At 25.9% G+C, this 17,264-nt stretch overlaps 2 protein-coding genes across 7 annotated transcripts in view; one reads left to right on the plus strand and one right to left on the minus strand.

Annotated features, from left to right (window-relative positions):
- LOC118449474 (14 kDa phosphohistidine phosphatase) overlaps positions 1-17,264 on the minus strand; it is a 51,529-nt gene that overhangs the window by 4,086 nt on the left and 30,179 nt on the right. The gene's annotated exons all lie outside the window — the stretch shown is intronic.
- LOC118449470 (phosrestin-2) overlaps positions 5,591-17,264 on the plus strand; it is a 40,802-nt gene continuing 29,128 nt past the window's right edge. For 4 of the 6 annotated variants that reach the window (XR_014982828.1, XR_014982829.1, XM_085660672.1 and 1 more), the window contains exons 1-3: positions 5,591-5,941; positions 13,916-14,015; positions 15,510-15,751. Coding sequence is in view for 4 of the 6 variants with exons in the window: in XM_085660672.1 (XP_085516798.1) it covers positions 13,932-14,015; positions 15,510-15,751 (326 nt within the window). In the remaining 2 variants the exon portion in view is untranslated. Of the gene's footprint in view, positions 5,942-13,912; positions 14,016-15,509; positions 15,752-17,264 lie in introns of all 6 variants that reach the window. The other 2 variants (XM_035884034.2, XM_085660671.1) reach the window with 2 other exon arrangements.

A 17,264-nucleotide genomic window follows, 5' to 3' on the forward strand; every position in this document is an offset into this window, starting at 1 on the left:
TACTACATTACATCATTTCCTTCAATATACAATTCATAATACAATTTACTTATTTTTTTTTTTTTGTTAATAGAAAATATCATTATATTGTTTATTTCTTTATTATTTATTTATTTATCTAAAAAGAAAAAAAAAGAAAAAGAAAAAGAACGATGAGAAGAAAAAAATTGCTGATCTTATAAAAGTCTTATTAAACTAAAAACAATAAAAAAAAAAGTATAATTGAAAATAATAATTAACATAATTTCATTCGGATAATATAACATAATCTCATTCGGATAATATAACAGATGTTTCTCATATTACTTATTGAGAATTTACAAATCTATCAAAATTACGTAGATCAACGGTGTATGTATTTATGTACGTATATATATTTATATATATTTATGTAATATGTATAAACAGTCATGTAAATCTACTATGACTACAGTGTCAGATTGAAAATCGTAATAATTGTTTATAGAGCTTATCTTATTGAGTAGAAACGACATGATATTAATTACTGTTTCATCAATTGTCATTATTTATTCTTGATTAATCGATCGATTGACATATCTGGTTTTCACGAATAGAATCCTCATTAAACAATCTTGACAAACTATTAACGAATCTACTTTGTTTTTGTTTTTATTCTTTTATATATATATATATATAGAAAAATGTTACACTTTTTCGTAATACAACAATACTTTGTTACCTTGTTACGTTAAAAGAACAAAATAAAATAGATAGAATTAAAAAAATTAATTAATTAATATATATATATATATATTATATATAATTTTTTTTTAGATATATTATTATTTTTTATAATATAGATCGAAATAGCAATGAATAAATATATATATATATTTTTTTTTCTTCTTAATTATTTATAAAACAAAAACAAGGAAAATAAGAATAACTCAATCTCAAAATAATCAAATGCATGATAATACATTAAAGTATTACAACGAAACGATTATATTTTACTTTATGAAAAGTAAATTGTAAAAAAGTTTTTTATAGAGAAGAATGATAATAGATTTAAATACAAAATGAAGAAACACATATATTTGGCTTTTAGGAAAAATTCGTTTTTAGAAAATTCGTATGTTTAGAGTTCTTCTACGCATGAATATTTTTTCGTATGTATGCAAATGGAAATGGACGGTCAAGGTTGGGTCACATCGTTGAATCATTTCGTGAAATAAACGAGGAAAACTTTATCTCTATGTCTATCTCTATTTCTATTTTTTCATTCTAAAGCAACGTAATATTACGATGATTTCTTTCGATTTAATTACTCTCTTTCTCTCTCTCTCTCTCGATGGTTTTTTTTTTTTGATGTTATTGAGTCAAATATAATATATATGAACACAAAGATGAATCTTGGAAAATGTCATGCTTACATTATTGTTTAACAAAATTTTTAATAACAATGTCATTTTAGGAAAATCAACAAAGTTTATTCGTTTCCTTTCCTTTGTAAAACTTGTACATATATACATACATACATACATACATACATACATTACATATATTATATATATATATATATATATATATATATATATATATATATGTATGTATGTATGTATGAGAGAGAGAGAGAGAGAGAAAAAAGTTAGATAGAATGAGTGTGAGAGAGAAAGAGAAAGAAAATAAACAAGAAAGAAAGAAACGTAGAAAGGAAGATGGAACGAAGATTGACGTAGAAATTTTTAAGAAAATAAAATTTCGCAAAAAATTCAACATGAGGAGATATCGGATTGGTTGAAATTCGTACGTCGGCTTTACTGAAACACCAGAGAAAAATAGTCTCATATTTTTCTTTTACATACACACACACACACACACACACATATATGTTCGTTCCTCTTTGTCTTTATTTAAATTAATGAAAAAAAAGAATAAAAAAAAAAGATATTCATAGGGCCGAATTCTAAATTGATCTAATCTATACATATGGATACATTGAATTGCGATAAATAACATATATACATTTATTGCACCGTTTTGTCTTTATTCGAAAAATAAAAAAAAAAAAAGGGAAAAAAAAATCGAAAAAGAGATGGAATAAAAAAAAATGATAAGAGTTTGCGAGCGAACTCACTAATTCTATATCTAATCTATATTTAATCCATTTCAAAAGTACATATATTATACATACATATACCAATCGATATAGAAGAAGATCTAACTAAAGCAAAAAATTTCTATAAAAAAAAAAAAAAATAAAAAAAATAAAAAAAAATAAAAAAAATAAAAAAAAAAAAATAAAAAAAAAAAAGAAATTAAATGGCTTATCGAATGATCATCATTCAAAATAATAAATATTTCTTTTCTTTTTTATAAAACGAGTTTATAACAAATTTACAATGAATTGAATCTTTTAAATTCAGTTTTTAATGTACCATCCAAACGTTTAAACTTTACGGGCAATATAATGCAACCACTTTCATTTCGATATCAGTATCGAACGTATATACAGATATATAAGATAGGTACATATGTATTTATGTATATATATATATGTATACATATCGTATAATCGTATGTACGAGTGGTTATCGATCGTTCACCATCGTCATCATCGTTCACTCGCAATTTCTATTCGAAACCAACATATTTCTCGTAAGATTCTATTATTATCATGGGGTATCGTTCAAGGTATCTCAAATATTTTTCAAGGTCGTCTCCTAATCTTTTTATTTCTTTTCCTTCCATTTCTCCTTTCATCCTTTTGCCTCCAGTCCTTCCCTTTTTTTCTTCTTTTCGTTACTCTTCTCACTTATTTCATTCTTTCATTGACCTTTATTTTTTTTCTTTTTTCATTTTTGTTACATATTTATAAGAAATCGTAACGTCACGTTGTAGTTTCACATTTAATCATAAAAGTTCTTGGTTGATATCTTTCTCTCTCTCTCTCTCTCTCTCTCTCTTTTTTCAGAAAAAAACAATGTAAAAAATAGCTCAGTATGTTAGCTAAAATTCAAAGCCAAAAAAAAAAAAAAGAAATTATTATTATTATTATTATTATTATTATTATTGTTATTATTATTATTGTTATTATTATTATTGTTATTATTATTATTTTTGTTCGTTCGTTCGTTCGTTCGTTTTTAATTTAGATTGAAACTGATTTATTTTTATACGCCTTTTTTCTTTTTTGCTTTGTTTTCTTTTAATGCAAATATGTGTATACCATACGTGATGTTGTGTTATTTTTCTTTTTTCTTTTTCCCTTTTCATTTTGTCAAAATGAATTATCGAGAAAATGTCGACTTTTATCTTCGATAAATTGAAAGAGAAACATGGAAAAAGAAATGAGTATGAATTTGATTAACTGAAATAGACTTGTTCTTTTGAACCATCATAATGATGTACCGCCTAAGGCCTTCAAAAAATATAAATGCGATCCTGCTTTTATCTTTGCATTTCTCTCTTTTATTTATATGTAAGATAAATGCAATCTTTATTTCATATAATTTTTTCTTAGCGCTTTTCCAATCTCCCTTCCCCTCCTCTTCCTCTCTATTCTTTTGTATAATGAATGTTTGAAAATATAGTAATATACAAGATATATAACTTTAGGTATATATATATATTTATATATTAAATATATATATTTATATATATTAATTATAATTATAATTATAATTAATAATTCATAAAATATAGTAATTCGTATATATTAATATCATTATAAAAAATATAAATTAAAATGATATAATTATTTAAATAAATTATATTTCATAGGATATAATAATTCATTTATATTGATATTATTATAAAATTATTTTTATAAAATTATTATTATAAAAATATTGAGTTCCTTTAACGTATGGTAAGATCAAAACGAATTAATGACAAATCCAAGTTTTTCATTCTTGTTAGACTATAACCATGTTTCTTATACTTTTACTTTTATCGTAATTTACGATTTCGAAGGAAAATACGTATCAGCAAAGAAGTTTCTTTATTCTCAGGGCAAGTGAAAAGGTCGTATTTTGATAATACTCAAGAAATTAGAAGCCGACAATGCTTCGGGGTTTTATCCGGGCCATTCCATAAAACTTGGAAATTCACATGGTAGAAAAAAGAATAAGAAAAATTTCCTTTTACTCATCGTCTTATTTCGGGATCAGATGAAGAAAGCTCGCTCCGAGGGGTGAGAATAGAGTAAAGAAAAAAACAAAAAAAAAAAAAAAAAAGAAAAAAAAGAGAAAGAAAAAAGAAAAGAAAAGAAAAAAGGAAAAAAAAAAGTAAAGAAAAATAAAGGAAGCTTAACGAACTTATTTCGCTTTGTTGCCTTGGTCGAGAATAATAAAAACAATAACTATGAAATTTCGTATTTCTCAAAATTTCATCGGGAATATATGTGAAAATATTTTCTACGGATTAGAAAACCTATCGGAATCGATATGGTAAAGTCGTAAGAGAGAGAGAGAGAAAAAACAGAACGAGAAAGAAGAAGAAATAACAAAAAAAAAAAAGGGAGAGAGAGAGAGAAAGCAAAAAGCAAACAATAAATTTGAATAAGTTTCTCCATTTTGCCGGTCACGTTATTATACAAATTTAGAGTAAATATTAATCCCTTTATCCCTTAGGTTAAATCCAATGTTAATTCGACTCTTTAGACTAGTTCCTTGTCTCCTTTCTAAATCCCCTAAAGGATTTTACCTTCGAACTCCTACCAAGGGTTTGCACTGATTAAATTTCGAAATTGTAAACGAAAAGGATACCGGTAATATATTTCGTAAATGCTTTGATATTAACCCCCGTTCTATCGGCAAATTTTATTGGCAAATAATTCGAAAGATTAAAAACAAAACTTAATAATGACAAGAATGAGATTACAATTGGAATTCTCTCTCTCTCTCTCTCTCTCTCTCTCCCTCTCTCTCTCTCTCTCTCTCCCTCTCTCTCTCTCTCTCTCTCTCTTTTTTCCTTTTTTGTTACCGAACAACCCGATCGATATTTGAACTTATTCAATTTCTTTTTTCTCTTACGCTTTCCTCTAATTACACAGAAACCGATTAATAAGAAAATTATATACGATTCGAAAAATCCCGACGAATTTATATTACAACGTACGACGATTTTATTTATAATAATTAATATGTTGTTAATCAGATCGACTATATTAAATCCATAAATCATTTATTGTACATTGCATTCGTACAACTGAATTTTTCGAATCATTATTGTTGTATCATAATTCAAATTTTTTTTCTTTTTCTTTTATATATATATATATTTAAAGCAAAAGAAAAGAAAATTAAAAAAAAATATACCGTTGCAAATTTTCAGTTTCAATAATATTTACGTATAGACACGTATATATATATATATATATATATATATATATATATATATATATGTATGTGTGTGTGTGTGTGTCCTGTTTTTCTTTTTTCTTTTTTTTTTTCTTTTTTTTTTTTAGACAGCTATAGTAATAGAAAGATAATGTCAGTATACGTAAGTTAGGCAAACAGTTGTATGTTTATACTGATGAGGTGGAAGGAGAAACGCGCGAAAGGGATAGGATATAGGCGTCGCGACGCCTGACGTCGGAGTATTCAGTAGACGGTGAGCCGTGTTAGGGAACGGTACTGGTCGGACTCGACGTTGACCCTAACTACTTCGTTAAATCGCGATTATAATATACGCGTATGAGTCCTATATAAAAGTAAATAATAAATAAATAATAAAAAACGAAATAAAATAAAAGAACGTAAAATAAACATAGAAAAATTTCGATGAAATTAAACGAATCGTGTTAACGTTTGAATAAAAATTATAAATTATTATTGTAAATTAAAAGTATAGAACAATAGTAACAACAACAACAACAACAATAAAAGAAATAAAAATAAAAATATGTGTAGTAAACACGAGAATACTCGAAGTGAAACTAGTTTATCTTCGTCGATCTTGTGAATTTTTTTTTAAGGTATACATACATACATACACACGCATGCGCGCGTGCACATACACACACACACACATAAATATATATTATATATATATATGTGTGTGTGTGTGTGCGTATGTGTGTGCGCGCGCGCATATCAGTTAATATATATTTATTTATCTAATTTTCTTTTCTTTTCTTTTCTTTTCTTTTTTTTCTCGTTTCTTTCTTCTTTTCTCTTTTTTTTTTTTTTTTTTTTTTTTTTTATCATTTCGATTCTCACCAGAGATAAATGTTTTCTCTATTTCCTGTCAAGTCAAACCCGAACGCATTTCGACAATTAACTCTAGTCTTAACTCAATGATTTGCCTCGTTTTACGACCTAACGTTCGTTTGAATTGTTTACACATGTGTATTTTGGAGTCAGTGATCTGGCAGCATTAAAACGCGATGCCCAGGCAAACAGTGTGTAGGTCGGAATGCAAGACAAATCGAGGAGCGGCTCATGGGGGTTCCGATTCATTTGTAATTAAACGATGGCCTATATCGATTTAAATTACTATACGATGATAATAATAACGATATCGCGATAATTATCCTCGTCATTGTCGTTGATATAATAATAATAATAATAATAATAATAATAATAATAATAATAATAATAATAGTAATAATAATAATAATAGTAATAATAATAATAATAATAATAGTAATAATAATAATAATAATAATAATAATAATAATAATAATAATAATAATAATAATAATAATAATAATAATAATAATAATAATAATAATAATAATAATAATAATAATAATAATAATAATAATAATAATAGTAATAGTAATAATAATGATAATATAATAAAAATAAACGTACGCGATTATTTTGCGAGAAAGTATAGCAAAGAGAAAAAAGAAAATGTCAACGTTTAATTAACATTCTTTAAAATATTTCTCTCGTTTTCTTTAAACGAACATATTTTATTATCATTACTATCGGTTTATTGTATTGTGGAAATGGGAAAATGAAATTTTTCGATAAAAATCTTCGTATTGTTGCATCTTCTCTTTTTGCACATGATCCCCTCGTTGAATAATAATAATGAATGTATTTTTTTTCTTTTCTTTTTTTTAATTTTTTAAAAGAAAAAGAGAAAGAAAGAGAGATGATAAGGGATAGAGAAGATCAAATCAAAATTTCTTCGTACTTATCCCATCAGCTTATTTTCCCTCGTGAATTTCTATATGACTTATTAACTTCTTAGAATAATTTATGTATTACGATACAAATGGCAAAGTGTAAAGTTTCTTTTACCAAAAGAGAAAAAAAATATGAAAAGAAAAATAGAGAGAGAGAGAGAGAGAGAGAGAGAACAAGAGAAATCAAAAAGAAATAACAAATATTAGATATACAATAGTATGCGCGAAATAATTACGTTCGGTATTTCAATTAAACTCTCTTTCAGGTCCGACGGATTTTTGAATTTGAAAATAATTTATACGACGCAGATATGCGTATATTTTTGAGTACGTGTTACTTCAAAATAAAAATCAAAATAGAAAGGGTTGGAGCTTCAACAAGTGTTCCCGAACAATCAACGATAGAACGTTGTACGCGAGAACGAATTGCCAATAATTTTTGAGGGAAAAAAAGATAAAAGAAAACGAAACAAAACGAAACAAAAAAAAAAAAAAAAGAAAAACAAATAAAGAACGAAATGAAAGAAAAGAAAGAAAGAAAAACAAAAAACAAAAAACACAACGGAAGGACTTATTTTATCGAATATTCTTGACTCGTTCAATTTTTTATTCGATTATATTGTTCACTTTATGAACAATATTATGCGTGCACATACGCGTACACATAACATACGTGCATATTAAATGTTATTTTATTCGATATGAATGAATAATTTCAAAAGATATTATCGTTTTAGCTTACAATTATCTCGAAACGATAAACGCTTAATTATTTTAATTTTTTTTTTTCTCCTTCAGCTTCTTTTTACCTTTTCTTCTATCTCTTCCTTTTAATTCTAATTCAAATTTCTCTTTCGAAAGAAGAAGAAAGAAACAAAAAAAAAAAAAGAAGAGAGAGAGAGAGAGAGAAAGAAAAGAAAGAGCCCATTATGACAAGATAGATCGTTAACCTTATCTTTTTTTTTTTTTTTACCTCGTAAAACATACCAACGAGAAGGAAAACTTCTCTCAATAGAGTAATAGTCATAAAGAAAAAAAGAAAGAAAAGAAAGAAAGAGAGAAAGAAAGAAAGAAAAAGAAGAAAAATAAAGAATGAAATTGTCCAACAAACGACATTGTCATAATGGAAACACTTTTCACGAGATGTGAATCCTTTCTGAAGATACAAAAAAATAGCAAAAAAAACAAAAAAAAACAAAAAAAAATAGAAAAAAAATCAAATACGAGTAACGATAAGATATAATATTTTCTTTTTTCTCTCTCTCTCTCTCTCTCTCTCTCTCTCTCTATTTATTTAACTATCTCTTTTTATTTTTTGTTTCTTTGTTGTGTCTATCTGTCTGCTTATCTCCCTCTCTTTCTCTCTCTCTCTCTCTTTTTTTTCTTTTTCTCTTTTCGTCTGTATTTTTCTTTCTTCTTCTATCTTTACATTAAAACTGAACAATATCGTTGGAATTTAAATACGAATCGAGTGAATTAGTAAAACTCTATAAAAAAAAAAAAAAAAAAGAAATTTCAATATTCGAAAGAATTCTTAATACACACGTTAGATTATACAATTATCTCGAAAGCTTTCTCTTCGTTTTAAATCTTTTCCGTAAAACTTCCTAGTTAAGAACAAATAAACTTTGAAAACTATCGTCGCATATTTTTCGAGTTTCAAGATAGATAAAGAAAGAAAGAAAGAAAAAAAAAGAGAGAGAGAGAGAGAGAGAGAGAGAGTGAAGAAATGAACAGAAATAAACTAATGCTTGCTTATCACGCGTTGAACGAAAGAAAACAAAGTTACTTTGTACAATTGGCAAATATATAAAATAGAATATCCTTTGAGATAATCGTATATTCATTCTTTAACACGATTGAAATAATATAACTATCACGTTTTATATTATTCCCTTTGGATAGTATTGATAATATATTTTTATTCTGTTGTTTTATGAGAATAAGAAAGGAACATTTTATTATTCTTCCTTAATCGCATAAATCTTTTTATATTTTTATCTCCCTCTTTCTCTCTCTCTCTCTCTCTCTCTCTCTCTCTCTCTCTCTCTCTCTCTCTCTCTTTTTCTCGTATAAAGTTAGTGACGAAATATTCTCGATTACAAGGGATACAAGTCAACGTTAACTCAGACTTATCTTATCTTCAGGCACGTCTAATTTTCTCGACTGGTTTATAATTTCTTTGAAATGTCACATAATTAAATAATTTTTGTTTATATATACACGCTTCTTTTTACACAATTTTAAATTAGAAATAGGCAGATAAATGGATAGATATATAAAAGAGACATACTTTCTTGCTACTTCAATTACACTAACTAATATAAACGATGTTTAATAATATATCTTTTTGTTCTTTTCTTTCCTTTTTTTTCTTTCTTTTCTTTCTTTTTTCTTTTCTTTTTTTCTTTTTTTTAGAAGAGTTTAACGTGGCAATAAAATGGGATTAGGAGTTAGATATAATTAAATGGATACTATTCGAACAATTTGAAAAATGTTAAGATCAATTTAATTTAAACGAGATCATCACCTTTACATGACTACGGTCATTACCATTAAACGTAATTATCGGAATGTGCATGCCGTAAACCAGCATCATTATCAAAACGTCGTCGTCGTCGTCGACGTCGTCCTTGAGAATCGATCGATTAGTTTTCATTACATTGCGGTATAAACCACAAGCGGTAGAATAGATCGATAGTTGACTTGCATCTAAATCATGGTCTAATAGGAAGCTTTAGATAAAATCGTTCGATAATGTTTATACTTAATTTTTATATTTTTTTTTTTTTTTTTTTTATGATAAAAGTAATCGATCGTTGAAACAAGCAAATTGTTCGATATACTTATGGAAAAAAATATTTTTTTATTTGATTTTTGTATTAGAATATTATTATTATTATTATTATTATTATTATTATTATTATTATTATTATTATTATTATTATTATTATTATTATTATTATTATTATTATGATTATTAGTAGTAGTATTAGTATTAGTATTATTAGATTGTTCGATACTTTTTATTTACATTTTATTCTTTTTTTTTTCTTTCTTTAATTATTACAATAAAAGAAATCGATAATTAAATCTGCCGAGTTGTTCGAAAGTATGTATCTATTTATTAGAGAGAAAAAAAGAAGAAAAGAAAAAAGAAAAGGAAAATATCAATGTTATATAATTTTATTTAAAAATGATTTCTATAATTTCTCAAGGTGTAATTAAAAAAAAAAAAATCAATCATTATATCTGTCGTTTTAAAGTAACAATAATAAAAAAAGAAAGATATTCGCTATATATTTACCAATTAAATTACTTTCTAAAAGAATATTTCTCTTTTATTTCTTTTTATTCCCTTTCTTTTTTTCATCTTCTTCTTCTTCTTTATTTTACTAATATAGCACAATGAAAAGAAAACAAAAAAAAAAGAAAAAGAAAAAAAAAAAAAGAAAAAAAATAAAAAGAAACGAAAAATAAATAAATCGACCATTAAATCCGTCAAAATTATTCAAAGTAAGCACAAATCCTATATCTTTTGGCAAGATTACCAACCACCTCAAAATGACGTTCTAAACGAAAGTAAACAATCAATGTATATACAAACATACGAGCGAGTATTTGTTACGAACTTATCTTCAAAAGTTTGGAATAATAAGAGCTCGTAGTTCTATTTTATCTCGTTGAGATGAACGAAAATAGATACGTTCAACATAGAAATAGTAATAGTCGTGAAAGAACAAGAAGATGTAGAAATAGAAGAAGAGAAAGAGTATTAACGTCCAAAGATGATATTCATATATTTAGATATCAAAATTATCCTAATGTAATTAATATCTTAAAAAATGAATTGATAAAGTTACTATAACGAGCGAAGAAAAACCTTTTGAAAAGATTATGCATGATATTTTCTATAATTTACTCATTCATTGACAATAATTATCGTGGCTTTATTAAAAGAAAATTTAATGAAAGACAACGATCGATCCAATCGATTGAATAACTTGAATTTGTCTTGTTAAAGGCAGAAAGAGTGAAATAGAAAGATAAAAAGAGAGAAAGATAGAAAGATAGAAAAGAGAGAAAGAGAGAAAGAAAAAGAAAGAAAGAGGATAATAATCGAACAGGTCAGATGGTCTCTTGGCTTTACCTTAAGTCTGGCTTTAACTGACTCGTACTACTTACTTTACCTCTCTCAAAGGACTCTTATATCCTCCGGAAATCGAATTACGGATTCGCTCAGCAACGTTTTTCAAAACATCTAATGACTCCCTATCGTAAACGAGTCCTTTTAACAACTTTCTCTATCTCTCTTTCTCTCTTTCTTTCTTTCTCTCTCTCTCTCTCTCTCTCTCTCTCTACTCGCGCGCGCACGAGATAAATATAATTATAGTTATAACGATGGAAAAAAAGATAGAGAGAGATATGCTATGATATTATTACAGTTTTTGAAATTTTTAACTCTTTTACTTTTCCTTTATGAAATTAAAAAATAAAAAAAAAAAAAAATAAAAAAAAAAAAAAAATAAAAAAATAGAAAAACAAAAAAAAGATTTATATGTAAATTTATTTATTTGTTTATTTATTTATTTATTATATTCTTTTTTCATTTACTTTTTTCCTTCCTTCAAATTGTATCTCTCGATACTTTTTATTGCACTTTTTAAAAAAATTTATTTAATACATTTCAACTTTTGTAAGTTCGAAAAATGTTAATATTGTAATAAGAAGAAAGATGAAAGAAGGATAAAGTTTGAAAAAAGTAAAATATATGTGTCTCCAGACACTCATGACTTTTTTCTATCTTTTTTTTTTCGTGCGTCACCAGACTGATTTCCACCAACAAGTCCATATTGTTTCAAGTTTCCAAGTTCTTTTACTATACATTTTCTAAATGTATACGTCTAAGTAAAAGGATTAAAAATCGATATTCCAGAAGAAAGAATTGAATGTGGTGAGAAGTAAGAGAAAAAGAAAAAAAAAGAGAAAGAGAGAGAGAGAGAGAGAGAAAAGAAGTAAAAAGAAGAAATAATTCAACAACGAGAAAAGTTTTTTTCTTTCTATCTTACGTTTTTTCTTTCTTTTTTTATCATCGTTAGAAAGAAATTACTTTCAGACTACAGCTTGCAAACATCGATTTATCGAAAGTAAAAAATTATTAGAAATTTCAAATGGACTTTTTTTCCTTTTCTCTTATTTCTTTTTAATTCGATTATTAAAATCTCAAGATAGCGTTTGAAATTTATTCGTAAAAGAATCATTTCTAGGATTAGCTTAAAGTTTTAATCAAGTATATGCATATATATTTATATATAAATATTATATATAAATACATATATATATATATATAAATATTATATATAAATATATATGTATATTTTGTATTAATTATTAAATAACGAGATAAGACTTGAAAAATAATTTCAATTTCTTTATAAAGATAAATTCATTCATGAAATGATCATATCATCTATTAACCAGCTTAGAATCCGAGTCAATTGTATTATATATAATATTATATATATTTTTTCCTAATTATTAAATATCAATAAGATAATATTTCACTATATATATATATATTTATTTATTTATTTATTTATTTATATGATATAATAAATACAATAAGATAATATATATATATATAATTTTTTTTTGTTAATATATAATTATCAAATATGACGATAAGAAATCTTAGGATCGATTTCAATTTTTATCGTAAACATTTGAAATCCATTCATAATAGGAATCATTTCGAGATTCGAATAGTCATTCAAAAAAGAAAAAAAAATATGTAATGTTGATAGAAAAGTAAAAAAAAAAAGAATTTTAATGACAGGAAAACGTAGATCATCGTTAATAATAATAAAAAAAAAAATCTCACGACGAGGAACAAAGAAATAAAAGATAACGCAAATATATTAATCTCTATCTATAACATCTCATCTTTATCTCCCTTATAATAATAACTTTACGATCGTTAAGCTTCGTCATTTAATTTTTCTTATTTCTTATCATTTAATAACATTGTAAATGTCTAATAAATAAAAAACTATCGGCTCGTATAGATAAATTCGTAGTCGATATTAAAATTATAAAGATACATTTGGTTAAGTATCGCAGTTATTTCTTTCAAATAATAAATGACTAAAAGTTCACCGTCGAAGTACTTCATCGTAGAATCAAGAAATGTTATAAATGGCCAATCGGAATTTTCGAAAGTTCTTATCTCATGTTATATCTCATATGAATCTCTACATCATCTTATAAAATTATCTTCGGACAGTTTATGAACATCTTTGAAAGTTTAGCAGTATTAATAGTAATAGTAATAGTAGTAATAGTAGTAGTAGTAGTAGTAAAAGTAGAAGAACCTAAGTGGAATAGTAAAAGCATTGATCGGACAAGATGATTCGAAGAAAAAATTAGTTATATTATGATCGTTATAGATTTCAGTGACTCGTGAAAATTTCTCGGTAGTGATCGAAGTTGAGAATCGAAAGAAAAAGAAAAAAAAAAAAAAAAAAAAAAGAAAAAAAAAAAGAAAAAGAAAGAAAGAAATAGTAAAAAGAAAAAGTAAAGAAGTTGGAGTGTTTTTTTTTTCTTTTGTTTTTTCTTTTTTTATCTACGAAAGAGAAATCACGAAGAAGAGGAGAAAAGTTAAGTGCTCTCTCTCTCCTTCTCTCTTTCTCTCCCACTCTGTCTCTCTCTCACTCTCTCTCTCTCTCTCTCTCTCTCTCTCTCTTTCTCTCTCTCAGTCTATTTCTCTATCCTCCTCTCGTTCTCTAATCGAACTTCCGTGATTCAAAGTAGACCAAGAAGTGAGAAAATGGCTGAGAACGGGAACTGTCGAGTACAAATGGAAATTGGCGAAGTTCCCCATAACGTGGACGTCCAATTACATTCAACTAAGGTACGACATTATTTCAATCTATTGTATATACATGCCTGATATATATTTTTTCATAAATGATTCTATAATAATATTGTTAGATATTTTTCTTTTTTTTTTTTTTTTTTTTTTTTTTTTTTTTTTTTTTTTTGTTAAGAAAGAAAAGAAAAAAGAAGGTAAAAGAAACTTATATCTTGTGAAAATGTCATGCGTATAAATATATATATATTTTTTTTTTCTCTTCTTTTCTTTTACTTCTTTTTTTTTCTGTTTTAAACTTTACTCGTAACAACGAAGTCCGCTTTTAAAATAAAGTTAGAAAGAAGGATTTAGATCTCATGGACAAGCTTGTTTTTCAAGGATTTTTTATTTAACTTATTTTCTCTCTTTTTTTCTTTTTCTTTTTTTTCTCCTTTTTTTTTCTTTTTTTTTTCTTTTTTCTTTTTTTTTTTTCTTTAAGCGGAGCAATTTTATTATCTTTATTTTCTTGAATTTAATGAGATAACGTACATTAATTTATTTTATAGGGATTATCTATTGGAAAATATTGAAATAAATATCTATTGAGTAGATTGTTACAAGGATTAAAATTTTTTATTAAGAGGACATAAGAAATATCTGTTTTCAATATTTCTTATTTATATTTTTTTACAAATTTGACGTAAGCTTATTACTTTTATCTTCTTCAATCTAATACAAAAACCTTGATCTATCATAAAAATTATCTATTATGAAAATATTTCGTAGAACGTGAAACATAGATTGTTTCACGTTAGTGATTTCAATGTTTTTACTATTTCTATAAAAAACATTATTTATATTCAGTTACTATCTTTTATTTTCTTTTAACTGAGTTAGTCTTCATCGGAACATAACATAGCGAACATCGATAGTAAATCATCTTGTGATCTAACGATAAAAATCTATACTTTGTCTATACCTACTTTCAACATATAATTCACAAATATTTTATTTTAATTAAAATCAGTCGATTCAAATTTTAATTAAAACAAAATCTGCAGTTAAAAGGAAGAGAGAGAGAGAGTGGGGAGGGGAAAGAAAGAAGAAATAATTTGGAATAAAAATTCGATATTACTTTTTTAATTGAATTTTCATGGAGAATTAAAATGAAAAAAACGTTTTGAAAAATAACCATGACAATAATAATAACAATAATAATAATAACAATAATAATAATAATAATAATAATAATAATAATAATAATAATAATAATAATAATAATAATAATAATAATAATAATAACAATAATGATGATGATGATGATGATGATGATGATGATGATGATGATGATGATAATAATAATAATAATAATAATAATAATAATAATAATAATAATAATAATAATAATAATAATAATAACAACAACAACAACAAGAACAATAACGCCAAGAATGACAACAATAAGAACGATATACAATTCGTACATACATACATATAAATATTATTCTTACGTTCACTATTATATCATTAATTTTCTATGGTTTTTATTGGTAGACTGAACTAACGACTGAGATCAAAGAGAAACGCTGTCAAATGCAGAAGAAACGTGAAACGTCGGAGTTCCGCCAGGAGGATGAGATATTCGTTGCAACATGTGAGAAACAAGAACAAAGAATACACAGAGAGCAACAACAACAACAGCAACAACAACAACAACAATCTCATTCGCAAAATTTTTCGATGACAACGACGATAACGACAACGACTATGACGGCGGATATACAGCAAGTTGAAAGGTAAGCTCGATTGTCAATCTTTTCTTTTTCCTTTATCTTTTTATCTTTTTATTTTTTTTTTTCCTTTTTTCACTTTCTCTCTCTCTCTATCTATCTATCTATCTATCTATCTCTCTCTCTTTCTCTCTCTCTCTCTCTCTCTCTCTCTCTCTCTCTTAATTCACAGATAAAATCTAAAAGAATGGGTATCACGATGGGGAATCATTCGTATTGAAAATGTTCTTCTTCTCTCTCTCTCTCTCTCTCTCCCTCTCTTTCTGTCCCTCTCTCTCTCTCTCTCTCTCTCTCTCTCGCTTTCTTTTTCTATTTTCTCTTTTTTTTTCTTTCTATCCCTGTCTTTTCGTCGAACAATTTATGAGCTTAGTAGTAGTAGCAGTAGTAGTAGTAGTAGAAATAGTAATCGTAGCCATTTTTGTCGAGTGCAATTTATCATGGAACGTTAAGGCAAACGGTATTGAAAGAGGGGAAAAAAAGGAAACGGGCTAGAGAGAGAGAGAGAGAGAGGGAGGGAGAGAGAGAGAAAGAGAGAAAGAGAGAAAATGAGTGAAAGAGAAGAGTGGCAATGTAATCGGAAATCGTCATAAAAAATATCAGTGCTATCTCGTTACTCTTTATCGATCCTTTCTCTCTTTCTTTTTTTCTATTTTTTCTCTTTCTTTTATTATATATATATATATATTTTCTATTCTTTTTCTTATTTAATCATCTATTTGTTCTCTCTCTCTCTCCCTCTCTCTCTCTCTCTCCCTCTCTCTCTCTCTCTCTCTCTCTCTTCGTTTCTTTCTATCTTTCTTTCCCTTTGAAAACTTCAATAACGCGTAAAATTTCTTACGAAATGAGACGAGAATAATATTTCTTCTCTCCTTGGTCAGTATCAAGATACCTACTTGTATTTTTCTTCGTTACGTAAGATCATTGGTAAAATATTACGTAGGAGTTGGGAATCTCCGTTTCGAAAATAAAGAGCTGAGGTGTCGATGAAAATAGTTAGTCCGGTATCTCTTTAATCGTTTTCATTGAAAGAAGCATAAGACTAAGAAGAGGAAGAAGAAAAAGAAGAAGTTTATTTAAAATGAAAGAGCAATTTAAAAAGTAGAAAATTTTTAATATTATTGAACGATTTAATTAAGAACATATAAATTAATAATAAATTTGTTCTGGTTTTAATATAATCTATAATAAATTGACTGTTTAAAGCTAATCAATCAATTGATCGGTTATTTGTTTCTATGCTATTTGATATTCGCTGTTATTGATAAATGTATTTACTCATTCGAATTGTCATTTTACATAGTAGTACATGTTATATATATATATATATATATATATATATATATATATATATTTATATTAAATCCGTCATATGTATACGTATAGGGTGGTCCAATAGTTTCTAGATGATCTTAAATAACAATTAAATCTTTGTCATATTTTCAAATTTTCAGGCTTATAGTTTTACAAGCAAGTCATTTAGTTCTAATAATTTTAAATAAAAATCAATCGCATAAATGAT

Source organism: Vespa mandarinia, chromosome 12 (genome assembly GCF_050613455.1).
Source record: "Vespa mandarinia isolate Hongniang chromosome 12, ASM5061345v1, whole genome shotgun sequence".
Classification (NCBI taxonomy): domain Eukaryota; kingdom Metazoa; phylum Arthropoda; class Insecta; order Hymenoptera; family Vespidae; genus Vespa; species Vespa mandarinia.